The sequence below is a fragment of the Sciurus carolinensis genome, chromosome 8 (assembly GCF_902686445.1).
Source record: "Sciurus carolinensis chromosome 8, mSciCar1.2, whole genome shotgun sequence".
Taxonomy (NCBI): Eukaryota; Metazoa; Chordata; class Mammalia; order Rodentia; family Sciuridae; genus Sciurus; species Sciurus carolinensis.
In genome coordinates this window covers 23,719,567-23,745,334 of record NC_062220.1, presented here as the reverse complement: position 1 = coordinate 23,745,334, position 25,768 = coordinate 23,719,567, and the positions used below count along the sequence as shown (strand labels likewise).

At 42.6% G+C, this 25,768-nt stretch overlaps 2 protein-coding genes across 3 annotated transcripts in view; one reads left to right on the top strand and one right to left on the bottom strand.

The window, feature by feature from the left end:
- The first annotated feature begins 2,110 nt into the window (after positions 1 to 2,110).
- On the top strand, positions 2,111 to 24,382 carry Mest (mesoderm specific transcript). 2 transcript variants are annotated; one of them, XM_047560103.1, is made up of 12 exons: positions 2,111 to 2,251; positions 10,657 to 10,811; positions 12,336 to 12,415; positions 12,822 to 12,899; positions 13,022 to 13,158; positions 13,333 to 13,391; positions 14,553 to 14,593; positions 15,394 to 15,464; positions 15,705 to 15,806; positions 17,090 to 17,166; positions 18,012 to 18,075; positions 19,026 to 24,382. In XM_047560103.1, the coding sequence occupies exons 2-12, from the start codon at positions 10,658 to 10,660 to the stop codon at positions 19,141 to 19,143; spliced, it is 981 nt and encodes a 326-aa protein (XP_047416059.1). In that variant the 5' UTR covers positions 2,111 to 2,251; position 10,657; the 3' UTR covers positions 19,144 to 24,382. The 2 variants fall into 2 exon arrangements, with proteins under 2 accessions (XP_047416059.1, XP_047416058.1); XM_047560102.1 differs by lacking the exon at positions 2,111 to 2,251 and adding an exon at positions 7,566 to 7,832.
- Copg2 (COPI coat complex subunit gamma 2) overlaps positions 20,286 to 25,768 on the bottom strand; it is a 114,361-nt gene continuing 108,878 nt past the window's right edge. Inside the window, exons 21-24 of the mRNA XM_047560101.1 lie at positions 22,605 to 22,702; positions 21,735 to 21,873; positions 21,351 to 21,449; positions 20,286 to 20,895 (exon numbers count right to left, since the gene is read on the bottom strand). Coding sequence (XP_047416057.1) covers positions 20,765 to 20,895; positions 21,351 to 21,449; positions 21,735 to 21,873; positions 22,605 to 22,702 — 467 coding nt within the window. The 3' untranslated portion in view covers positions 20,286 to 20,764. The remainder of the gene's footprint in view (positions 20,896 to 21,350; positions 21,450 to 21,734; positions 21,874 to 22,604; positions 22,703 to 25,768) is intronic.

The following is a 25,768-nucleotide window of genomic DNA, read 5'->3' as shown; positions in this document are numbered from 1 at the left end:
TACACTGGATTGGGAACTAGTTGAAGTTCTTAACAATGACACCAGTAATAATATAGTGTTTCCTATGTGCTGGGTGCTCGACTGAGTGTTTTGCATATGTTAACTCACTTAGACTTCACATATCCTTCACAATATCTTGACATCTCCATTGCTGGCAACTTCTTGAACAGTGTATATCGATTTTCAATTTAGATCCCTCTTCTCCCACTCATCCAGAAACTTTTATTAAAAAAAATTTGTTTATAAACATCAGTCCCTTAGCAAACATACTCATAACATTTATATAATAAGAACATGATATGGAATAATAAAAGGATTGTCTTTTCATTTAGCCTGACATCAAGAATATTTATTTGGCTTTATATGCCATTAGTTTAAATTAGAACACTTTATTTCCCTCTACTAGACTAAAATAGCTTTGTGCTTTCCTCTTAAAAGATAAATTAATTCTGTAAGCATTTATACTTTTAAGAAATGATCTGTGATTTTTCAAATATCACTTTAATTCCACCAAACTTTTCAATAAATGAATAAACATGAGCAGATAGATCTGGATTCAAATACTGACTCCACAATTTACCAGCCCTGCAACCTTGGCTAAGCTCCTTAATCCATCAAAGCCTCAGCTGTCTTGTTGGCAGAGTTAATATAATAACAGTTCTTCTTTTGTAGGATAATCACCAGAAGTAAGTAATATACATGAAGAGTTTGGCACAGTGTCTGGCATAAAGTGATCAACAAACGTTTGCTGTTCTTCATTCTTCTCATCATGATAAAATGTTGGGTTGAGAAAAGGGACACAGAAATAAATGAAACTGTCCCTGTCCTCAAGGAGATCAGCATATGGTAGAATAGACAAGGTAGACCTGCAAACATTACTACAAAACAGCCTGAAAAGTGCAACCTCATAAGTGTGTCCAAGGGAGAGTGTGCACAGGGAAGGAGTATCATTTCTGTAGGAAGGTTTCAGGGAAGGTATATAAGAGAACATTACAAATGAATTGAATTTTGAAGGCTGAACAGGAATTTTTTTAGGTAACTAAAGTGGGGAAGGACATTTGGTCAGGGAAAAGGACATGCCTGAAAATGTGGACAAAGAAAACTGCCTGGTGTTTTGGGAGAAACTACAATTAGTAACATTTGGTCAGATTATGAAGTTTTGGGGAATGAACAAGATAGGAGTGAAAGAGAAGATTCTGGAGGAAGGCAAGGGCCAGATTTTAAGTGTTTTTCATACCAAGCTAAAAAGGTTGAATTTAGCATCCGTAAAACTTTCAAGAGATGTGATCAGGTTTCCATTTTGGAAAAATCACTGCCAGGTGTGTGAATGATGGAAATAGAAAGGTATCATGGTGGAGAGCCAATCAGAAAGCAACAGTCCAGGTGAGAAAAAAGGAGGCTTGAAGAAGGGCAGATGGCAGCAGGATTGGAGGGCAGCAAAATGAGTTCAAGAGAGACTTGGGAGGTCAGAAGAAAAGGACCAGGAAGAGGGAAATTACTGACTGCCTGAATCCTGGGCCTCATTCCATTATGCCCTGGGTTTTGGCGATCTTGTGTGGGAAACTAGAGTGAATGGTAGTGCCATTAGTCAAGACAGAGAATAAAGAAGGAAGGAAAGATTCTGGAGACAGTTTGTGGTGTGACAAAGAAGGGGTGGAGAAAGGGTGATGAATTTCATCTAGCCATTGTTGAGTATGAAAGTTTGTGTGTCATCCATGTGAAGATGAGAAGGCAGGCAACTAATGCTGATCTATAGAGTGGGTAAAAGGGTAGGGCTGGGGATTAAAAAAAATTGATAGTCTTGAGGGTAATTATGAAATTAGTGTAATGGATGAGATAGGAGAGATTCGCCGAGATCTCTCCACAGTTAGGAACTTTCAAAATATCGCTTCTTGGGCCTTCGCTTTTAATAATCGAATGCGAAAAGTACTCGGATCAGGCCTTATACAATTCTATTTTTTATCCAACGCCTTAGACCCATGTCAAAGACACGGCCTGCCATTTCATACCCTTTGCCATAGGTGGCGCTGACGCCTGGCAGGGAGAAGGCGGCAGCACATGCTGGGCTCGGGGGCGATGGGCTTGAGTGCCGAGGAGGCGACGCTCTAGCCCGGAGCCTGACATTCGGTGGCTTGGCCGAGTCTTCCCTGGGGACTGGGTTAAGGCCGAGAACCTCTGGCCCCAAGGAGCGCATGCGCGCCCGGTTCCCCCCAGACATGGAGTCCTGTAGCCCAGGTCTTACCTGAGTCAGGTAAGAGACGGGCGGGGAAGGAGTGGAACCTCCACCCTCCCCCTCGCAGCCCACCCCAAGAGTGGGACTGGCCCCACTTGGGCTACGTGGATGGTGCGAATGGACCACGCCAGTCCTGGGACCCAGCTGGATGACAGTGGCCTAGGGGTGCGAGGATCTGCTGGCGAGCGCAGGGCGCCCGCGGGTGCGTGGGTGCGCGCACGAGGCGTGCCACATGGGCGAGGGCCTCGATCGTCGTCTCCCAGGTCTCGGCCTGGACCGAGCACAAAAGGCCCCCAACCCTCGCCCGAGGCCTGGCTCCCCTCCAGCGTTTCCTCATTCCGTTAGCCGGCGTGACCAGCCCTCCCGGGCGTCCCGGGGGGCTGCGCTTTTCCTCCTGGGATCGGCCTCTGTGTCTGGAGAGGTCGCAGGCACACCGGTGTGACCGAGGGGTGGAGGGCGAGGCGGGGGCACCGCGGGAGGTGGCAGGGCGGGGGTGCGCGGCGGCTTGGCGCGTGGGGGCCTCCCAGGCGAGCGCTGCGGCGGGAGCGGCCGGCCTGGGACCTGCTAGGGGGCGGAGGGCACGAAAGCTGCCATGGTGGCGTGGGTGGGGGCCCTGGAGGGCGGCGGGCGGACAGCTGGGGAAGGTGTGAGGTGACGAGAGCAATCGAGGAAAAGCGAAACACCTGCTCGTGGGTTGACTCCTCCAGGCTGTGGGAAGTAGTGGGGGAAAACCGAGGAAAGGCTCCCAGGCAGCAAGGAAGAAGTTGCCTGTCTGTCCGAAGGAAGGGTTTCTAAGAGGACTTTGGTGAGCGGCACATGAGATGACATTATGTGAAAGGACAAAGTGCTGTAAGCATGCAAGATACTGTTATCGAATTAGGATCCTTCAACCTTTTTATCCGTTAGAGTGGCTGAGATGGCCCCTAGGACTGGAATAGTGGGGTAGGAGTACCAGGGCTGGGATCTGGGGATGGGCGGAGTAATGCAGAGGGTGGGTAAAGATAATTTAGGGGTGCCCAATAATTCTGTAACGTGTGGAAACCACTGCAGTATCTGTCCTTTTGGTTCATCTGGTTACAGGGGTTGTTCAGCTGTGTTGTTTCCCTCCTTTACCATTGTCTTTGGAGATTTCCTGCAGAGATTTTTACCCAAAAACGGTCCTGAAGGGGGAGAAAGACAACAGGCACTTTAGGAATATGTTGGTTAAATTTGAGAGGGAGGTTGCTGTGATTTTATTGGTAATTTCTTCAATTTGTCTTGCCCTCAGCATGAAGCAGTCTGTTGTACAAAGAGTTCTGGGCTGAGTGACACACCTATGGAAGACTGAGGGGTGGATGTGTCCCCTGGGTAGAAGGACCTCCTCAGCCAAGTTCCACTACTTCTCTGAGCCTTAGTTTCTATCAGGAAGAAAAAGACCTTAAAGGTCATTCAGCCATATGTCCAGAGCTTGCATACCTGCCACAGGGTTACCCAGCCTCTAGTGACAGGGAACTTGTGTCCCAAAATGGCCAAGGCACCTCATCCCTCTAGACATTCCTGACTGTTGAAAATTCTGTAGGTTGAATCGACATCTGTTTCTCTACAGTTTGCACTCACTGAAGCCATACAGAATAAAATGTCTAATGCTGCTTCCACAAATATTTGAGGACTGCTAACACATTTCCTTCTTCCACTCACTCCACAAGGCTTCTTTTCTTCAAACTAAACATGCCCAGTTATTTCAAACAGGGAGGCAATGTGGGGCAGTGGAAAGAACGTCAGTTCTGGAGCCAGACACATCTGATTCAGTTCCCAGTCCCTTCCCATACTAACACTTAGCGCTCTGAGCTGCTATATCTTTCTCTGAGATGTGTGAATGAAAATACTCATTTAGCTGGGTTCCCGTGAGGATTAGGGATAAATTGGGTGATGATCCATGCTCATAGTAGGAGCTTAAAGTATGAGACCTGTTATACCTTTTATGACATGATTCGTAGTACGTTTTAGTTGATCTTTGAACACACTGCTGTTTGTGTATCTTAATATCTGCTCTATAGAACAGAATAAAATACTTTCTGTGAGGTCTAACTAGCAGAACAGTGTAGGATTAGCTTATTCTGTGTACTTCTGTATAGTCTACAATCACAGGAGTTTTTTTTGGAGCCATATCACACTGACTTACCAAACTTTTTTTTGTCAACTAAAATCCTAAGTTTAACAAAGTGCTGTTGTTCAACCAAGTTTCTTCCATTTTGCACTTTCTTAGTTTATTCAAATCTATAATTACGGCTCTTAAAAGTGGCAGCCCCAGTTCTATCCTGTTGTCTTTGTAAATATTCTTGAATTTGTCATAGTATGGGTCTTAAACTGGGGTTAGAAAAATATGATTATTGAGTCAACCCTGCTGATTTCCTAACACTGTTGTGCATCAGTGAGATGGTAAATGCAGAGCTTTCTATACTAATTTTTGCACAAATCTGAGGTCTTAACTGTGATGTGAACCGGTGTTAGAATTGGAATGTGATAGGAATGTCTGATAAGCTGTTGTCTGAGGAAATACTGCTTCGTGTGATGTTGGTCAAGGATAGGATCCATTTGGAAGAACCGAAGGGGTATCCTGAGAGCAAGCCAGAGGCCGACTTAGCATTTATGTACAGTTCTGTTTTCTCAGGCACTTCCAAGGGTTATATACCTCGGGCCAGATTCTCCCTCTGCAGAGAAGCTTCCCTCTGGAATTAAGTCAGGCACCGTTAGACGATTCCTTAACTCTTTGACTCCTGGGCATTATGGCTAGCGTTTTCTCCCTCTACTTCCAAAAGAAAATTCCTGGCTTTAACCAAGCTCATCTCTCATAGCATTCTCTGCATTTTTCCGACTCTTTGTCATTCTGCAGAGGTTTTTCCAAACTGGAATGCTTTCCCCACTTAACCAAGTTCTGGGTTCCATGGCTATCGACCTCCATTCCCCTTTTCCAAAGAAGTTTTTCCTAGTCGCTCTGTGCGGGAGGATTTCTCCTCACCGTCAGACTTGGAATTTCTGTTATTTTGGGGAGCTTTCCCTGGTCCTCTTTCTTCCCACAGGGGCTTACACTGTTTCTCCCCCAGTCTGTGCACTTGTTCCATGTGGGTAGATATGTTCTGTGGCCTTCCGAATAAGATCCTTTGTGGGGCACTTAGTCCATTAATTAGAAAATTGCCTTCATCTTGAATGCTGGTGCTTCTGATGGCCTGGCGAGAAAGAAAGTATGGAATTGTTTGTAGGACTTAAAGGTTCCATTGAGGATAAATATGAGAAATATATAATGCAGAGGCTCTTGCTATTGTTTTCAGTAGTTAAAAACAGGAAAGCCCTTACTTCTTTGAAAGGACCAGTTTACATCTTGCTAAATAATTCAGTCTTTAAAAGGTGGCAGTGGCGAGTTAGTATAGGTAATTCTCAACTTATAAAGAGGCTAATTTAAATTTTGTTAAGTAACCAATTAAGGCCCTTTAGGGTTTAAATCCATCTGTGGCGTCTCCTTTTCTTTAGGACGAATTCCAGACTCCTTCCAGACTCCTTCCGATGAACTACTCTTTCTAGCCTAATTTTTTTTTTTTTTTTGCCTGTTGGGGCCCGGGGCCCAAAGGGCGTGCCTTTTCCCCAATGGTTGTGCAGTCCTGAGCCTCCCGTGCTTTGCGAATGCCGTCCCCTCTGGCTGGAATGTTCTTTGTCTCTCCGGTAAATGCCTATTCATCATTCAAGACAACCCTTCCCCCCTCCCCTTAATTACTTCCTCCCCTTTGCGCCCTCAAATTTTTGTACTTATTCATGCAGTATTTGTTAGGAGCCTGCTTTGTGGCTGGCACCGTGGCGGGCTCTGGGGATACAAAAGGTGAATAACACTTGGGTTCGGTCTTTGAGGACCTTACCCGTTGGGGAGGAGGGCGCCGATCTGTAACAAAATGTTGCTAGGAAATCAAAAGGAAAATTTTAAAAGCATCAATTCTTGTCTGTCCCTCCACCTCCAGATGGCCAGCGTCTTTCTCTGGGGCAGGGGCCGTTTCTCATTTATTTTGTACCCCTGCTCTTAGTGCACTCTACGTGCTAAACAAGCATTTGTTTCATGCCCCTCTTAATCAGACCCTGGTAGGTATACCCCGTATGCACCACATGTTCTGATGACATGCTCCTAGGGCTGGCTTCTACAGCGGCTGGTGGGTGGCCCTGAGCTCCCGGCGCGATTAGATACCCGCGGGCTCCGCTAGCCCGGTGGCCGGTCTTTTGCCGAGTGGTGCTGCCTGCAATGCTGGCCTAACCGACTCGGCGAAGTGTAGGAAAGGCGTCGTGCTCAGTGCGGAACAGAGGTCTGCAGCGCCCCCGCTGGACCGGCCGGCTTTGGGCTGGTACCTCGCTTGTTAACGCTCCGCCTGAGCGCGGCCAACAGAATTTCAATTTACAGCCAGAAAATGAACGCAGACACTCTGATGGTCGACACTTCTCTTTTCAAAGGCGTAATAGACGCCTTTTAAAGGATTATGGGTTAAAGAAAATCCCTTTCCTTTTTCCTGCACCTTTGGTGCCCCTACATTGTGATTTACTGTACATAAAGGGGGTCTTGCTCTCTTGATTGTGCGGCAGGTCCAGTGCCGCGTGGGACCGGCGCTGCGGTGGCCTCCGGCATGCTGACCACGTCGCGCTGCTGCAGAGGAAACGTGCCCCTCGCTGCTGTGGTTGCCCGAAGGAAACCAGACTTTGTGCAACTTTGGCCTGCTTGGCTCCGTAGGAGCCATCCTATATGTGCCCACTAAACCGCTGGAGAGTCCCGCAGAGCTTGTGGTTCCCTAACCATTTGGTGTGCCCTTGGTCGTTACCCATACTTAGGGACTTGGGAGATGTTGGGTGCTCGCGGTCCGCTCTTTCGGACATGGGAACTTATAGGGTTTGGCATCCATGCTTTGGGTATGGAATTCGAGCAGGCACCGCGGCAACAACCATAGCCCTGCTCTCCTTTTAGGTCAGGCAGCCAGCCTTTAGGGCTGGGGCCTGTGGGGACTATAAGAGGAGTGTTGGGGGTCTCAAGGGTCTGCCATTTTTCCCTGAGGCCTTAACTTTCAAGGAAGGGTTCTGCATCAGAATCACAAGCTTAGGGTTTGGGGGGTCTGAGAAGAAGCTGTAGGATGGTGGGGGGGTCCACATTCCTGAAGCTGCCAGTGAGGGGGGCACCCCACCACTGCGGCGGCAGCAGGGCTGCAGGGAGGGGCTCTGCGGCTGGAGCGCGCGGGAGGGGCGCTGCGGTGTGGTGGGCGGGCCAGGGGCGGGGCGCGGGTGGGCTCTAAAAGTCGGTGCCCACTCGCTCGGCACTGCCGCGGCCACCAGCACATCCCAGCGCATTCCGGCAGGCGGCTGCAGCCCAGGCACCTCCTCTGCGGCAGCCGCGCCTCGCCAGCCGGGGCAGTGCCGCATCGCCCAAGTGGCCGCTCATTGCCGCCGCTGCCGGCTGTCCTGTGCCGGCCGTGGGCTGCGTCCCTGCCGCCACCGACCTCGCACGGCTGCAGGCGCCTCAGTGCGCCCAGTGCTCTGCAACCCTGCGGCGGGCGGCATGGGATAACGCGGCCATGGTGCGCCGAGATCGCCTCCGCAGGTGGGTGCGTGCGGGCTGCGGTAGGGCGCGAGGGGGTGTGGCCGGCTGATCCCGGTCTCGGGTGCCGGCAAGTGCCGCGGACTCTGCCTGGCAGAGCCGGGCTGCCTTGCGAAGAAAACCCCACCCAGCTGGCCACCGCTCAGTCTCCTTGGTGGTGGTGGGGTCACTTCTGTCAGATGTAGACTGTTTCAAATTTGGGGTCTCTCTGGCTTATTTTTTAAACCCTGGGATCTCCCCGGTGAGATTTGAGGTTTTTAGACCATGAGCTCACCCAGACTCCTGGTATCAACTTGCTGCGAATTAGAATTTTTTAGACCCGGTCATCTTTGTGGTGCGACTTAGGACCTTTACAGCCTGGAATCACTCGTGTGGTTTACGATTTCTAAGACCCTGCCATTGATGTGGTGTGATTTAGATTTCCAGATCTAGTCACTGCTGTGGCGTGATTTAAGATTTCAGGACCCAGGCAATGCCCCGGTGTGACTTAGGATTTTCAGACCTGACCATCACTGGTTGGTGATTTGGGGTTTCTAGACCTGGGTATCGCCTTGCTGTGATTTATGATTTCAAGACCCGTGGTATTGATGTGGTGCGATTTAGACCCAGGTATTGCACTAGTGCAATTTAAGATTTCCAGATCCTGGCATCCCGGTGGCGTGTTACCGCATAGGTGTGACTAGAACTTGCCGCGCCGTATCTCCAGGATGTTAAGTATTGTTCGGAGGTCCGTAACGAGGAGTGGAAGGGGTAATGGGGATGCAACCAACTGCCATGCGGGTACCGGCGATGTTTGCTTTGATTTAGCGGGTTTACAGAGTAGTTCGTCCTCTCACAGCAAAGCCGTCAGGTGGTATTAGATAAATGCATTTTTCCCGTGTACAAGATGAAGAAATCAAGGCTTAGAAGGGTTGATTTCCATAAAGTTTTTACTGGAGTTTGCTGAATTTATACTCTTGAATCATGGCTCCATCAAATAATGGGAATTCGACAAACAGAAAATGCTTAATCCATTTTATCTACGTACTACTAGCTTGTTTCACTACTAAAAATTCTAAAACGTCGATGGGGCAATTTTACAGAGGTATTTAAAACAGAGAACAATTCCCTATGGGGCTGCTGCTTTGCCTTCTCAAGAGTAAGAGGGTCCAGCGCTGGGTTGTGCGGGAGCGCAATGTGGGTATCGGGCGCCGGGTTTTTAGCCCCCTCCCTTTTATGGTTTGCTGCCAAAAGAGCCCCTCCCTGGTGCTCTGCTGAGTCACTGCAGATTCAGCTGCTGGGACCGCGAATGGATGCCAGGAGAGGTGATTTGAGAAATAAATGAACTGAGGTATAGAACACATAGCACTGAGAAAATGATAACCCAAACCTAATGTTTTTTTGTTATTTAGGAGGAGGAATTGGGATGTTGCCTGCTGCTGTTGTGGGGCGCAGATTATGATACGACTCTCTCGTTCCAGCCCTTTTCCAATCATTTCTAGTATTACCTTGAAAAGTAGAAGCAAATCATAGTGTCTGTTTTATAGACAGATACTTCAGGGGTCAGGGGAAGACTACTCTAGTGGCTAAAAACCATATGCAGGGGAACTGAGATTAAATCTTTAAAGGACATGGTTATTTTACCATGGTGGAATCATGGGTTTATTTTTAGTTTAAAAAAAAAAAAAGCATATTGTGAATTGCATTTGTTCATGATGGGTAGGGGTTTTGGCCAGATTACAGGTAATACAATGGCAGAGTGAGTGTACAGACACAAAGCGGTTCCCACCAAGGTGTGAGCAATTGATTTCCTTTATTTGTGACTACCTTATTGATAGCTCTTATTTTAGTTTTGGAGGGCATTATTTCCATTCTGGCTGTTTTGCAAAAACTTCTGGCAATTCTTTCCCTGTTGACCATGGGGTGTCACAGACTAGACACAGAGGAAATGGTTTCTAATTCAGTGTGGATGAATTGTTTGGATCTTTGAAGTCTTGGGCATGGCAAGGCTGGGCGTAGAAACCAGTGCTTTCTTTCCAAAGAGAAAAAACAATTCGCACATGCGGGGTATGCGCTCTGTCTGATTTGGGGTGGAGGGTTGGGGGGTGGTGTCATGAAATTAACTAAATGAGCACTTAAAAGAGTCTGCTAAGAAAAGCAGGAATATAATCTGTTGCCCAGACTTTGTAAGAGATTAGATATGCAGGCTCATGACAAAGCTGCTTATGTTGGAATATACAGTGTAGCAGCTGTCTTGTTGCTTTCACAGACTCTACCCTGGCCAAATACAGACAGGAGTGCTAAATGGAGCTTCACTTGGGTCAGAGGGTTGACAAGTATTAAAAATCAGGAGCAGTTTTCTACTTAAGAATATGTGATAAGTCACACACATACACAAATTTTAAAACATTAGTAGCATGCATATGTATTTTAAACACTGGGGGTTATTGAGTAGGTGGTAGAGTTTTTAGAGTAAATATGCAAGAAATTATATTTTTCCCTAGGAAACCTTGATAAAAGGCAATGAAACCTTTAGCAGGTATTGGGAAGAGCACAAAGGTGGGGGGTGGGGAACTAAGAGGTTAAAGTGGCTGAAGGGAGGTAGAAGGTCACATATTGAGATAATATATTTTCCCCTTAAAATTAGAGTGGCGAGCAAAGATGGTGATTGCCATAGCAGCAGAGATGTGATCGATTCCAGTTGATAAACTTTTTGCCATGATGGGGGGGGTGGTTACAGGGGAGGGAGCAATATGGTCACACTGTATGATACAGAAGTTTCCCACTCCATGTTACCAGCTCAGGTTTGTAGAAGTGTACCATGTTACTCCAACTGCTTTTCCCACAGGATGAGGGAATGGTGGGTCCAGGTGGGGCTACTGGCTGTGCCCCTGCTTGCTGCGTACCTGCACATCCCACCCCCTCAGCTCTCCCCTGCTCTGCACTCATGGAAGACTTCTGGCAAGTTTTTCACCTACAAGGGACTGCGCATCTTCTACCAGGGTAAGAACTGGACTACTGGAATACTCTATGGGTGTGAGCCACTTGGGTCCCAGCTGAGGTATTTTATTTTGTGTCCCTTGGTCTCTGTTGCCCCTTAGTGATGGAGGGGAGTAACCCCTTTCTTTGTGTAGTGTCCCTGAAGGAATGAGGGAAGTGGATTAATTCCCCTCATTCGCTGGAGAGCTGTGGGGGGTGGGGGTGGAGTCCAGAGTCTAATCTCTGTGTATACCAGACTTTTTAGTAAGTTTTTTTTTGTGTGTGTGGCTTGATTTGTATTCAGATATTAGTTTTCTCTTTTGAGCACCCCTAGTGCCAGGCTATATGTAAAATATTCAGAGGTGTTAATTACCATTGTTTTGCTTTCCCAAATCCCTGATTCAATTTTATTTAACTGTTTTCTATAAGATTGTTAAATGTGATTTAAGTCGTCTGTTGTATAAATTAATTTGCTAATGATAATTATTATGACTGTTGCTTATCAAGTAATAACCATATGCTGGGCATTGAGTTACATTTTCAACCTGCATTGTTTCATTTAATCTTTACAACAGCATTTGGAGATAGGTGCCATTAATCTCATTTTATAGATGAAGAAACCGAAACAGATTGGAAAAGATTTCTTTTGGGCGGGGGTCAAGAGCAATAACGAAAAATGTTTGTCATAAACCGTTTTTCATTATTGCTCCTGACCTCCTCTCATTTGCTATATTCAGTTAAGTAAGTATATTTTATGTTGGTTGTTTGGTTTGTTTCCAGATTTTCAGTATTTTTTGTTGCACAGATTATTTGCATAGATTAAGAATAAATTTCCTTGGCTAAAGCATATAACATTTTTAATTACTTTAAATTATTTTTTGAAAATCTCATTACTGAATTTTCATGCTACTGGTAATCTAGTACTGTTAGTGGGGCATTTTACTGTCTATTTGGCTATTTTGAAAGATGTTTAATAATTCCATTTTATCATATGCATTTAAAATGTTAGTATCTATATTGATTAACCCTTCTTTGTAGTTGACAGAATTGTATAATAGTTTAAACATTATGCTTTTGATACCACATTGGTTTTCTTCTACTAAAACAACATAAACTAAAGTGCTCATGGGAAGAGTTGCTCTGTTATAGAATTTTTGTAACAAATTGACAAATTACAAATAGTTTTTAGTTTCTGCTGATATATTTTTTAAATGTGAAAGTTTACTTTTTACTGTGAATAAGTTTGTATTTTAACATTAACACAAGGGAGGTATAGGGATATTGCCTTTCAAAGGGAATTTAGGTAAAGCAAGCTGCCTTCAAATATTTTCACAGAAAGTATGCTATTTATAATTTTTCAGCATATAGATTAAAAAGTGCCTGTTCTTACCTAAAGCAGTTAGCTTGCATTTTAAAAAGCAATGTATCACTTTAATGTCATTACTTTGGTTGCAGTTTTTTGTCCTTTGTACCATATTAGTTAGATTTTAACATAGTCAAAGTTATTTTTATAGGGAGTTGGCCTAATTGATCTGTCTTTTTTTCCAGACTCTGTGGGTGTAGTTGGCAGTCCTGAGATAGTTGTGCTTTTACACGGCTTTCCAACTTCCAGCTATGACTGGTACAAGGTAATGAAGTCAGATTTATAGATCCTACTGTGTCTTGAAAAATACAAAAGCAAGGATTTTCTTGTTAGCACTACAAGGCTCTTACAAATTTAAATCACTTTATGAAACAGCATTAAATATCAAACTGTTTCTCATTTACTGTAAGGGAGTGAAAAACTCTGGCAGTGTGGAAAGGCTCACTGCCAAGTTAAAAACGCTGGAGTTCCACCTCAATAGATTAATCACTAGGAATCAAGTACTTTCCAGGAGGATCAATTGGGGGGGCCTGTGGTAGATTCATGAGGTTTTTCACTTTTTGGAAGTCCATCTGTTAAGCCGGGATAGGGATGAAGCTTCTGTTGTGCTGTGGGTTGGGGGAGGGGAGGCACAGGAGCAGAAAGTCCAGATCATCCTTTCTTTCTTATAGATTTGGGAAGGTCTGACCCTGAGATTTCATCGAGTAATTGCCCTTGACTTCTTAGGCTTTGGCTTCAGTGACAAACCGGTAAGCAGCATCTATATGGAACCAGTGTTAGGGCTGGGGTGGATATGGATAGAAGGGTCAGGCTGACAGAGACACCTGTGCTCATGACTCCATCCTATGTATCTGACCCTTCCTTTTCTTAGAGACCACACCACTATTCCATATTTGAGCAGGCCAGCATCGTGGAGGCGCTTTTGCGCCATCTAGGACTCCAGAACCGCAGGATCAACCTGTTGTCTCATGACTATGGGGACATTGTTGCTCAGGAGCTGCTGTATAGGTCAGTGAAGCCAGACTTCTGTATTCTTCCCAGGCTGCACTAGCTTAAGATGCTGGGAAAGTAAATTGTTCCTGGCCCCTTGCTATTCCTTTCCCTGGGGGTTGTCATCAGCTGCTGCACTGGTATCAGTCTGCTCAGCTATGTGTGTGTGTGTTTCCTCATCCCCTGCTCCAGGTACAAGCAAAATCGATCCGGCCGGCTTACCATAAAGAGTCTCTGTCTGTCAAATGGAGGTAACTGTCTTGGCGGATGATGGAAAAGTGGGGCGTAGCCTAGGAGGGCCACCTTTAGAGGTTACAGGGACATCTAAGTGGTAATCTGATGATACTGCAGGCAGACATAAACTTGGAGATCTTTTGCCTGTTTTGTTTGGTGAATTTCTTTGGTGGTCTGATGACATTTATGAATCCTTTCTCAGAATAATGATTTTAAATATAGAAAATAAATAGGCTTATAAAGGAAAGTGATTATGGTGACATGCGGTCAATAAGAAGCTGCATTATAGTGATGTGGGCTGCTTCTGCAGGGCATTAGTGAGATCTAACGGCAGGCCCGGTGGCATTCTGACTAGCAGTAGTAAGGAGTGCCAGTGCGGCTCTGCGTGTTGTAACAACCACGGTGGGTTATGAAAGAACAGGCTTGAAGATATCAAGTCACAGATGCTTCTGATACATCTATGGTATTAGTCTTAGAGTCTTAAAATTCTAAATTGATGGCAGTACCAAGTTTCAGGTAGAAATCAGTGGGCCCCAGATTAGAACTTGTGGAAATGTTTCTTTTTCATTGTGTGCCATTGAGCACGGCTTGTAAATCCATGAATAATCCAAATGTCTCCTGAATGCCTTAAGGGCAGCTTGGGAGAAGAGTCAGTCTGTTCCTTTTTCAGTGATGTTTATGTCTTTCTTCCATTGATTCTGGAGAGAAATGGAAAAGGAAAAACTAGTTGTTTTTTTCCCCCCCACTTTTCTTTTAGGACCTTCACTTACTGAAAAAATCCTGTTTTTGCAGCCCAAATCATTAACAACACTATGTGTTCTGAGTGGTGGGAGGAAATGCTAAGGAGTCAGCCTAGTCATCAGCATTATGGATGGCTGTGTAATTATTTTTCCCACCTTTAAAATGGGGAAAATAATTCCAGTAGGATATAATTTAACCAGGTAAACACAAAAAATCTTGGAGAAGGAACAGTATGGTGTGATACACATATATGCAGTCTTCTGTTGACTGAAATGTTGTTATGAAGTGCATGCTTGTACAAAGTTTTATTTGTATATCTGTTTTGGCAGTAAAGACCCAAAAGGTGACAATGAATAGGGAGAATACTTTCTGATAATGGGCTTGTTTTTGACCTAGAATTGACAGTAAATGACTAAAAGAAGTATCTTCTTCTACAGGTATCTTTCCTGAGACTCATCGTCCTCTCCTTCTCCAAAAGGTTGGCTACTTCACTAAATAGGTCCTCAATTTTAAGACCTGTGCTCACATTAAGTAAAACTGGGACCTTTTAAGAGTCATACCTGCTGTAATGGGCTATAAAGTTTTCCTCCTTATGAATTCACTTTAATAAAGTTAATTTTTCCCTTCTTAGGCAAACAAAGCAGTGGGAAGTGGCTCCTACATAAAACTGAAAACTTTCTGAGAATAAGAGATGAATAGATATTTGGAGAACTACAACTATGTAAAGATTTGTGTCACAAGTGTGATGTTTGAACAAACTGGGACCCCTAGTCTAAGCTTGAATATGCAAAAGTTTAAAGTCCTAAGGATTATGGTCAGGTGCTATAGTGTACACCTGTAGTCCCACGCTACTTGGGAGACTGAGCTAGGAGGATGTCTTGAGCCCAGAAATTTAGGGCCAGCCTGGGTAACAGAGACCCTGATTCTTTTCTTTTTTTTTTTTTTTTTTTGAGACAGACCCACTATGTTGCCCATTCTGGCCTTAAATTTCCAATCCCCCTGTCTTAGCCTCCCAGGTAACTGGGATTACAGGTATGTACCTGTTTCTTTAAAAAAAAAAAAAAAAAGAGTATTAGGGTTTAAGTGGAGTATGGAAGTGCAGTCTGAAAGAGAAATAGAGAACATGGGTAGGCAAGACAAAACTGAAGCTAAGCATGGAACTTTTTAGAAGGAGATTTGACTAAATTCCTCTTTTTTAGTTCCTAGTATAAAACTTTTTGTTCTGATGAGTTGTTTTGTCTGGATTCTTGATTTTTACTTTCACTTATTACTTAACAGCTACTTAAAGACGGAGGCGTGCTGTCACCCATCCTCACGAGGTTGATGAACTTCTTTGTATTTTCTCGAGGGTAAGTCATTAGCAAAGACTGACTATGGCCTGTAGTGAAACGTTGCTGCCATTACAATTCAGGGCCAAATCCTGGGGCTTGAGATAGTCAGGCAAAGGTGTTGGCCACTTGCCAGGGAAGTAGTAGAAGGAATTCATAAATCAGTTAAGGGTCAGACTTCGTGACCTCTGAAGTTCCAGCCATGTTTAACATTCTGAATTCTCTCCACACTTATCCTCCTGCATTCTGGACTCTTTTCAGTCTTACCCCCGTCTTTGGACCATACACTCGACCCTCTGAGAGTGAGCTGTGGGATATGTGGGCAGGGATCCGAAACAATGATGGGAACTTGGTCATTGACAGGTAAGAAATAAGCCTTTGCTTTGTGTTCTGGAGAGGCTCTTTTGGAGAGTGGGGCAAGATGCAGGATTGCTTGTCCTATTCCCTGGCTTGATCCTATCACAACAAGGCTGGTTAGGACCTCTGAACTGAGAAGAGTCATGGTCTATGCTATTTAAGTAGAAACAAATAGCATAACGTTCTTATGCCATTAGGCATAAGAAGTGTGAATATACAGCTATAACTTCTAATGCTAATTCAGTTTATAACTGACTGATTGACTTTAGATGTTTTTGTTAATATTAATGCTTCAAAATGTCCAATCACAGTTGTGAAAGGAGCTTGGTGCATCTCTCAAAAAAAAAAAAAAATAAGGCTCTTTCTTTTGCATACCTTCTCTATAGCAACAGGGAATGAAAGATGCAAGACTTTTCTGTCTTATACAAAGAAGCACCATGCCTTGGTTCTCACTAAGGGACCTAGAGATGGTGATATCCATAACTACTTGAGATACCGCCCTGTCTTTTTTATCAGCGGGGTCAGGTAGCATCAGTGTTTTTAACTGATGGCTTTGCTGGGATTGTGTGTTAGAGGGACCCATTCCTCTCTCCTAACCCTAACCCCCATGAAATACTTCAAGATTAGTTTTAATATAAAAAATTGAAGAACAAACATGATCTCCTTTAAAATTTTCCAAAAAAGTAAATACAATTCCAAGAGGTGATATTTGGGTTCACAAAAATAATTGTCCTGGAGTTGGAAGAACAATGGAAATGCATGAGTCTGAGTGCTTAAATGTGGCTACAGCATTTATACTTTAGGAAAAGGAATTCTCCCCATTCTCTGTGGTTGGATAAAGTGCAGAGATGACATTTTATGTTCATGAACTTCTACACTTAGAATTTTAGAGGCAGATGTCAACTTAGATAGAGATCATGTAGTTTGAAACTGAGATCAGAAGATATATGTTATGCCTTTGAGTTGTAGAGCTGGTTAGTGGTGGAGCTGAAATCAGAACCTTAAGTCCAGGTATTAGTCACATATGCTCCGAACCAACTTTCAGCCTTTCTGAGCTCTCATTCCCTTCGTAATAAATGCATAAGACCATTCATGCTTCTGGCGATATGAGGCATGATCACTCCTGTAGCCACATGGTACTTAACACAAATGGATAAAGTGGGTCATTCCCAGGATGTCTAAGTTGTTCCCAGATGAAAAAGTGTTCCTTGTGGCTCAGGTCAGGCTTTGGAGTCCCACTAATAATCAAGGTTTCTTGTTCTGCTCCTACTGACTTACCTGTCCCATAGTCTCTTACAGTACATCAATCAGAGGAAGAAGTTTAGAAGACGCTGGGTGGGAGCTCTCGCCTCTGTAACTATTCCCAGTGAGTATTCTTATATTACTTTTTAGGAAAACTTAAGTTTAAAATAATTGCAACTCATCACTTCCAGTTAGGGTTAGCAAATAAAAATACAAAACACCCAGTTAAATCTGAATTTTAGCTCATGAGTAAATATGTTTTGAGAATTAGTATATGCCGTGCAATGTTTAGGACCTTCTTATACCAAACTCAAAACCAAACAACAAAGAAAACAAAACTTTTTTATTTTTTATCTGAAATTCAAATTTAACTGGGTGTTCTTTTATTTCATTAGCAACACTACTTCTAACATCTGGAACACTAGTGACCTGTGTAGAGTGAAATGTGTAAACCACTGAAGCATGTAGTTGATATTGCTGAACTATTGGGTCAGAAGGCTATTGAGATTACTAATCAAGAGGCTATATAGGTGCTTTGTGTTCATTTGTGTCTTCATTCTCACAGATTAAAAATATCTATATAGGCCTCACACTTAGTAGTTAGTGCTCAAGAAATTATTGGTTGATTTCAAATAACTGTAGAGACTTAAAGAATGACAATATCTTGGATTTACAGAAAGAGAATGTTGAAGTGGGGCTTATTCCTTTTGGTCCAGGAACAGAAGACTGGGAAGGATCAAATGACTGTATATAGGAGAAAATGTGCCAGATGAAACAACTGGCTTGTCCCCAGCAGTTCTTTGTAGCTTACCTATTAAAAGGAGCTAGGTTACCTATTAGAAAAAATTTATTTAATTTGCAAAAAATCTTTTTTTGTTTTGAGGAGGGGAGTTAATCTTAGGGTGGCAGTAGGAACACAGAAATGAGAGCTGTTGGTAATTCATAATTCATTCCTCTGCTCTTTCTTAGTTCATTTTATCTATGGGCCATTGGATCCTATAAATCCCTATCCAGAGTTTTTGGAGCTGTACAGGTGAGTCTCCCTCAGAGGTCTTTGTTTTGTTAGTACTTCATCCTGACAGGAATAGACAGAATTACTTGTTGAGGCTGCTGGCAATAGCCAGGGTCTCTGACCTCACTGGCTGTTCATCCAGAAACCATATAATGGAAAGATGAGCTGGGGAATCTTATTCTTGCATGAGTGTAAAGATCAAGAAATTGAGTTATATATTCTCTTAATGTGTATAGCCTGTTTTCACTGTTACAGCTATTTCATATTCTTAGATATAGAGGTAAGAAAAAGCTATCATGTGAACCAAAGAATGAAAGCGGATATATCTTAAATGTTTGTTTTAGTCTGACTGTAAAGCCAGTTCGTTGACCTAAAGTGAGCAGACTGGTAGGAGAGATTGAGAAGAGCTCACTGTGGAAAAGTGCCTTCTCACTGGTTGTTATGCTCTCTGGGTACTTACTTGGAAGGTGTTGGAATATGAAATCTTGACTATGTCACATAAGACTGTTCCATACCTTCATATGGCCTAGTGGACATATATGGCCTAGTAGTAGATGGCTTGCTTGTAATTTTAGTCAAAATAATCCCCTCTCTCATCACCTCCTGAGATTAGGGAAGGTCCTTGGATATCTTTTCTTGGGGCAGTAAGTTGCTGAGCGGTCCATTTGTTCAATGCTTCATGCTTCTCTAAAGAGCTGAAAGTCATCCTGTTTTGAAAACTGTTGCAAAAAGTGTTATATTTTCAAGTTGTTGTCTGTTGAATTATGAACAATTAAAAACTAGTCTGTATAAGTGGAATTGGCAAGTTTATCTGCCTTAGATAATTCCAAAGTAGAAGGCGAATAAGCTTTTTGTTGGTTCTTTCCAGTGTGGTATATGTCTGCAGGGGCATTTGCTGGGGCTTCCCACTGGCTTACACCCTCCCTTCCCTCCAGCCTTAAGTTCACCTACATGCTGTTCTCTTCCACTAGGAAAACGCTGCCGCGGTCCACAGTGTCGATTCTGGATGACCACATTAGCCACTACCCACAGCTAGAGGATCCCATGGGCTTCTTGAATGCATATATGGGCTTCATCAACTCCTTCTGAGCTGGAAAGAGTAGCTTCCCTGTATTATCTACCCCACTCCCATAACTGTTGTGTATTCCACTTAGGAAGAAATGCCCAAAAGAGGTCCTGGCAATCAAACACTAATTCTCTCACAAAAGTCCACTTTACTCACATTGTTGGAACAGAATATAGAAAAAAGGCAGCAGAAACCATGACAAATAGTCCACCTCATTCCTTTGTCATCTGATTAAGTATATGGACTTGTCTTTGTGTTATTAGGAAATTCTGCTGAGCATGACTTCTCATGGATGCATAACGATAGGCATTAGACATTCTTTTGCTTAAAAGACTTTTCAACACTTCTGTGGACTTTCCTGAAACATCTGAAAGTGCTAATTTTTGGCCCAACCCCAGTTGGAATTCCACAGTAAAGAATGAGGAGTGGGGCCTGTTACCTCTCCTTGAATGGCTGGAAGGGTACATGGTTTTTAAAGTTCTCTAAGCAACATAGCTTAAGTGAGAGTGAATCTCCCTCATCATACTTTGGATTAGTTTCATCAGCTGCTTCAAATTATAGACATTTTGTTAAAATATTTGTTTAAGTAACGCAGTATTTTAAAGTATGGCGTAAGAATATGATTTGCCTACACACTGTGTATAGTTTATAAGGACACTAAACTGGCAGACCCTTACCCTGCCATAGTAGTGAATCTTATTAAAGGTGTATTTTTTGAGTAAACTAAACTAAATCCAAATTATTTACAGAATTTCCTAAAATCACAGACATTAAGAACCAATTGCATCTGTGCCAGAGATTTACTGTTATTAGCTGGAAAGATCAATTCTAACAGCAAATAATAGTCTGTCTACTCATACCTCACTGCTTAGAAGCATGTCCCTCCTGGGTTGAAGTGTAGGGAGGGGACTATTGTATACTCCGAGTTACCTTGCTGAAGTACACTGATTCCTCTTGTGATGGTTGCTTAGCTTCCCATTGGCTGTCCCAGAGAGGCTTTCTCATGCAGCTCAGCAGTTCCTGTACTTAGCAGACAGGATAGTTCCCAGATACTTTAAGAACAAATTCTCAAAGACGTATGAGCAAATGGTGCTGAATAGTTTTTTTAAGCCACAGTTTCATCATCTTAGTCAAAGTAGAATTATTAAGTGATTAATTTTAAATTCATTTTTTAAAAATTAGGAACTTCAAGTATAACAACTTTGAAACTGGAATAAGTGTTTATTTTCTATTAATAAAAATGAATTGTGACAAAAGTGGATTCTGGCTTCCCCTCCCCCACCACCCCTTTGGGATAAAATTTTCCATCATTGCCAGGAGCTTTCACACATTAAACAAAAGAATGTAATGAAGTTAAGCAGCTGGAGTATAGGATAGTATCTGATTTTCAAGCTCACCCAAAGCTGCACTGTCATACCAGAGCTGACCAAGTGAGAAAAAGAGAAAGGAGAAAACGAAAACCAAGGAACACCAAAACCCATGCACAAGGACAGACACTGGCTTAATCTGCTGGCTCAGGGCCAAATAGTCTGTTTCTCTAAAGTCATTAAATCTTTAAAGTGTGATTTTAGGAAATTCATGCCACTAGCCTAAAAGCTCTCTGACAGTGAAGTACACATCAACCTCATCTTGCCCAGTAAGAACTTATCCAACAGAAGCCAAGATAACATCTACAGGTGTTCTCTCTTTGCTTCTGACAGTCACCTGCATGGTCACTCCATCTGCTAAGGCCAGCCTGGACCTCACCAATAAGTCAAAGCCACCTCTGTATATACCTGAGAGAAAAAGTGAGGAAAACCATATTTAAGAACTCAAGTTCCAAATAATGAAATTTATCATGCTCTGCCTGCATCTCCTTTCTATTATTTTAGTTTAGCGTTTCGAGAAATTTGTGAAGATTGAATCCTTCTATAAATTCTACTTTTAAAAAATATTCCCATGAGACCAGGCACATAGAAGGCATTGAATAATATTGATTTGGAGTATTCAGAAGACAGAGGGAGAGGCAGCACTGGTAGCTGTGTGAGATTTAAGTGTTTTAGGCTGGATGAACATCTTAAAAGAACCTAAGAATGGCATGCAAAACAAATTATTCGTTTTGACTACTTCAAATTGTTGCTCACAAAATGGGATGACAGACAATAATAGCCGGGCATAGGATGCTCATCCACATCCCTTCCTATTAAATTTTGCAACAAAATCTAAGGGAAATGTGATCCAAGTCTCTTACCTGCCAGATACAGTGAGTGGGAATTCTTGTTCTCAGGTACTTTATCTGACCTCTCACATGGCTGCATGCCCAGAAATGTGATGATGTTGCTGACAGCTTCTGTGTTGAGAAGGTTTATGCAACAGTATTAGAAAAGTTCAGCACAGGGATCTGCCTCTGCACTGGGATATCCTGGGAGATGGGGGTTAATGGGTGTAGATGGCATACAATGAGGCTACTGGCCTAGAAAACAGCTGACTTAATTAGATGATGAAGACAGGAACCTGGCCTTTTAATAGATGAGTTGTGATGGATTTAAAGAAAAAGGACTTCTGAAATAATACATGTGACTATTAGGTTTATACTGCTATCAGGCAATAACACTGGCAACAAAGTTGTTCTCACCTTCAAGGGTTTTTGTGGAGCTGAGGGCAAAGGTTTCCTCCTTCTCAAAGGTATCTCCCACCTCTTCCCAGGCAGCAGCAAAGTTAGGTTTCAGTACCTTCTGAATGTGGTCAGATACAGTCACTTCAAGATCTTCCAGCTAGAGGTAACAAGCAAGGATTAGTATATAAAAGTCCTTTTGGTACAGAACAAAGAGGGAAGGAACTAATCATTTATCATTCTGTACTGAATCCTGCAGAGGCAAGAAAAAACTCTACTACCACAATAGTTTAAGTTATGTAGTCTGTATAAAACTAATGTTTAGGCCGTAACACAAGAAAGTAAGAAAATAGAGCATTTGTCAGGTCAACACTTGCAGTCCAGAGTACACAGTAGTTATGTTGCCATACTCAACTATATATTTCAGGTTGTACAGAACCTTCTAAACATCACATTCACAAACAGGTATTTTTTTTCTTTTTTTAAAGTTTTCCCTTCTTTCTGTGAAGGCTTTTCAGTCCCTGATCTGGCTATAAGCAAACTAAAAGTGCTGAAACAGAAATAATACAACCCACTTTTAATAAAACTGATCTCATATATTATAATCTCATGAAAAATAATATAATTATTTCCAACTGTTAATTATCCCTAATATAAGGGGAAAAGGGGTGAGTTTCTTTGTTTTAACTAATTATGAAGTGGTCAATCTCAATTCTCTTTGCCATAATGCAATCCCATTAGAGAACAGGATTAGTCCAGGTCATCCTCGGTTGTAATCTGTTTAATAACAAGAACCCCATGAGTTCATGTCAGCTGTTCCTAGAAAAATGCTCTCAAGGCAGAAGTCACTTAGTGTTATAAAGGTGTCAAAGCTCTGCAGGGATGACTCACCACATACTCATCATCATACCCATCCTCATCTGGAACTCCAGTGTTAGGGTCACAGTCCCGGACTGTAAACTTCATGGTGCAGCTAAATGTGACTGCAACTGGGAAAGAAAGAGCAGGCAAAACCACATCAGTGGGTAGAGTGCAAGTCTGAAGTTTCCATCACTACTTACTAAGTACCATCCATGCTCAGTACTGGGTTCCGCATTTTCAAGTTACACATCTGCATGCCCTATGTTCTAGGATTATAGTTCTCAAAGCAGCCTGCAATGAAAGGGTCCAAAAGGCAGTCTGAGTATGATGTTTAAGTCTGTTCTGCACTATGCATTAAAATAGTAAAGATGACATGGGCGAACTGTTTTTATATTGGTGTGAAGAAAGCAGTAGGGGAAGAAACTTTGGGGTCTTTTTGCCATGCCTGTAGAAAGGGCCTGTAGGTTGAAAAATAAAAACAACCAGTGTTCCAGGACCTGACAAAGCAAAAAGTACTGGTGTAAAAAACATACAAATCATCAAAATAACACTGACCAAGTTCATCAGAATCTCACAGATCACCAGAATGAACTTGCTTTAAAAGTCAACTTTCAACCTATAGTTAGTAGGCTAATAATTAGGTTCTAGTATTGATAAAATCAATATCTTAAAATGGAAAAGCAAGTGGACAATTTTATGTTTGAGATGACTAGTCGAAATGATAAGAAACAGAGTTGTGGGCACATTTTTGGAAGATAGTCTTCAGGAAGACAGGATTGTCTTAAGCTGTTTGAAGGAGGGGATTTAGCCAGCACGACATTTAGGCAAAAGTCATGTAAGCTAATTCATGGTCTAGGAAAAAGGCTTACAGATACAAAAAATATTAGAAACTGGAACATTCGTTTGGGGGATGGGCAAGGAAAATAGATGCAGATGTAAATAACATAATTGACTGCCAGGGTAGTAAGACTTTCATCTACACAGTCTTAACTTTAAACTCTATTCATTCATCAGTTTATCCATCCATCCATCCACCCAACATATTGACATTTACACATAAAGGTGTAAGCTAATCTGCCAGATGCTTAAGACCAAAAGGTGACTGAGGCATGACCTCTTTAAAAACTGGTTATAGAGTAGTTAAATAAGTGTGGTTTGTGGGGGTGTGACTCATCTATCTATAACATTACAACTTGATGCCATATATTTTTTGATGTAAGTTTTAATAAGTGCTGTTTGAGGTTTCAGGATTAACAACCTGGGAAAACTGTAAAAAATAAGAAAGGATATAACAGTTCAGCTGGATCTCAAAACTTGGTATAAGAACAAAAGTAAAGAAGCCAGAAAGTCCATGGGTAGTTGGAAACTCTAAGGTATACTAATACATAGGTGCTGATGAGATTTTGTTTAGGAACAAGTTGTGAAATACCTTGTATTTTAAATTATTTTACGATGGCTCTGAGGCAGTTGAAACTGAAAGATTAGAGGACAGATAGGTAAGTGAGTGCTTCATTCAAACCACTGGTGGAATCCTATGAAGAATGAGTCTGAATTCAGAGCAGATGCATTCAGGAGAATGCAGAAAACAGAGGATGGTAGTGGGTTGATCCATATAGGAAGAGTATACCTATCAAGACTGCAGAATCTGTTTCAGTATTATAAAGGGAGTGATGAAATTCTTGTGACTGTTTAAATTAAGGTAGGATTTTCTTCAAGGGGAAGGGGAGAGAAGTGTATGTTAACACAAACCCAGCACAGGTCAGCTGAGATATTAAAAAAAAAAAAAAAAATGAAAGAGAGAGATGGGATTATGGTAGGAACAAAGGTCATGATCAAACATGAAGAGTCAGGACAGACAATAAGTAATAATGAGATTTGGTTCAGATTAAGCAGGGAGGCTATAGGCAAATGAGGAATGGTAATAAGAAAAGACAAAATCAGAAACCATTGTAGATCACAGACTGGAGACAAACTGGTTGAATTTGATGCAGAGGTAAAGACAGAAGACTGGTTAGGAAAATGTTCCTGAAACCTCTGTGGCATTTATTTTTGGAACTGGGAATTGAACGCAGGGGTACTTTACCACTAAGCTATATCCCCATTTTTTTTTTTTTTTTTAATTTAGACACAGGGTCTTAATAAATTGCTGAGGGTCTCAATTGAGTAGATAAGGCTGGCCTCCAACTTGGATTCCTTCTGCCTCAGTTTCCCAAGTCATTGGGATTATAGGTGTGTACCACCATGCCTGGCTTGTGGCAATTTTTTAATTAAATGATTTGGTTGACACAATGAGAGGTTACAGGAAATTTAAGGTGAACACCAATAAAAACCAGTGGTAGTAATATCTCAGTGTAGCCAGAAAGGATGACTGACACTGAGTGATGAAGAGAAGAAGTGAGAGTGGCCTTTTCAGGGCAAAAGCACAATAGCAAATCCAACACCACAATATAAAGATGAGAGCTTAATAAATAAGCAAAGCAAATAACCAAAGGGAAAAAGCAATGTATGCCCTGAAGATCTACATTACAATTATTTTCAGAAGTGAGGCTCATCTTGTGAGGGCTGGCTGAAAATGAGAGGCATCTACTGAGGAGATTTGTATGAAGAGAGGGCAGAGTTAGAGAAAAGATGAATGCTGGAAATTAAGTAAGGAGAGTGGTATGTGAAGTGAGCTAGCAAATGTCAGAGTGGGAAATTTGGAAGGAAACTGTCAGGTCTCAATCAGTGGTATCCCTCAGTGGAGGGAAGACTGACAGAATAAGAAAGGGGGTTATGAAGGGAGTCCAGAAGGCTTTATAGGGATAATAATTAAAGGAAAGGGTAGTCTTAATAGGGCAAAAGATTAGGAAGAGGGTAAGAGGGATGGATCTGAAATAGGCCAACTGCAGCAATCCACATAGATGGGGACTGAACTGAGAGGGAAAAGATGCACTGCAATCTGTAGGAGGGTGAAAGCATGTTGAGCAGTGAGTGCCAAACTGAGCAGACACCGATCCAGAAGACAGTCCTCAGTCCTTGGGAATGCTACACAAATGGCAGGAGGGCTGTTGAAGGTTAATGTTTTTCTTTAGGACAGAAAGAGGGGGATGGAAGGAATGGTACAGAGAAATAACATTAAAGTTGCCCTTAGCTTCGAAGGAGTCAGTCACTAAGGAACGACAGACAACTGGGGGGATAAGACAGCATTCCTGAGC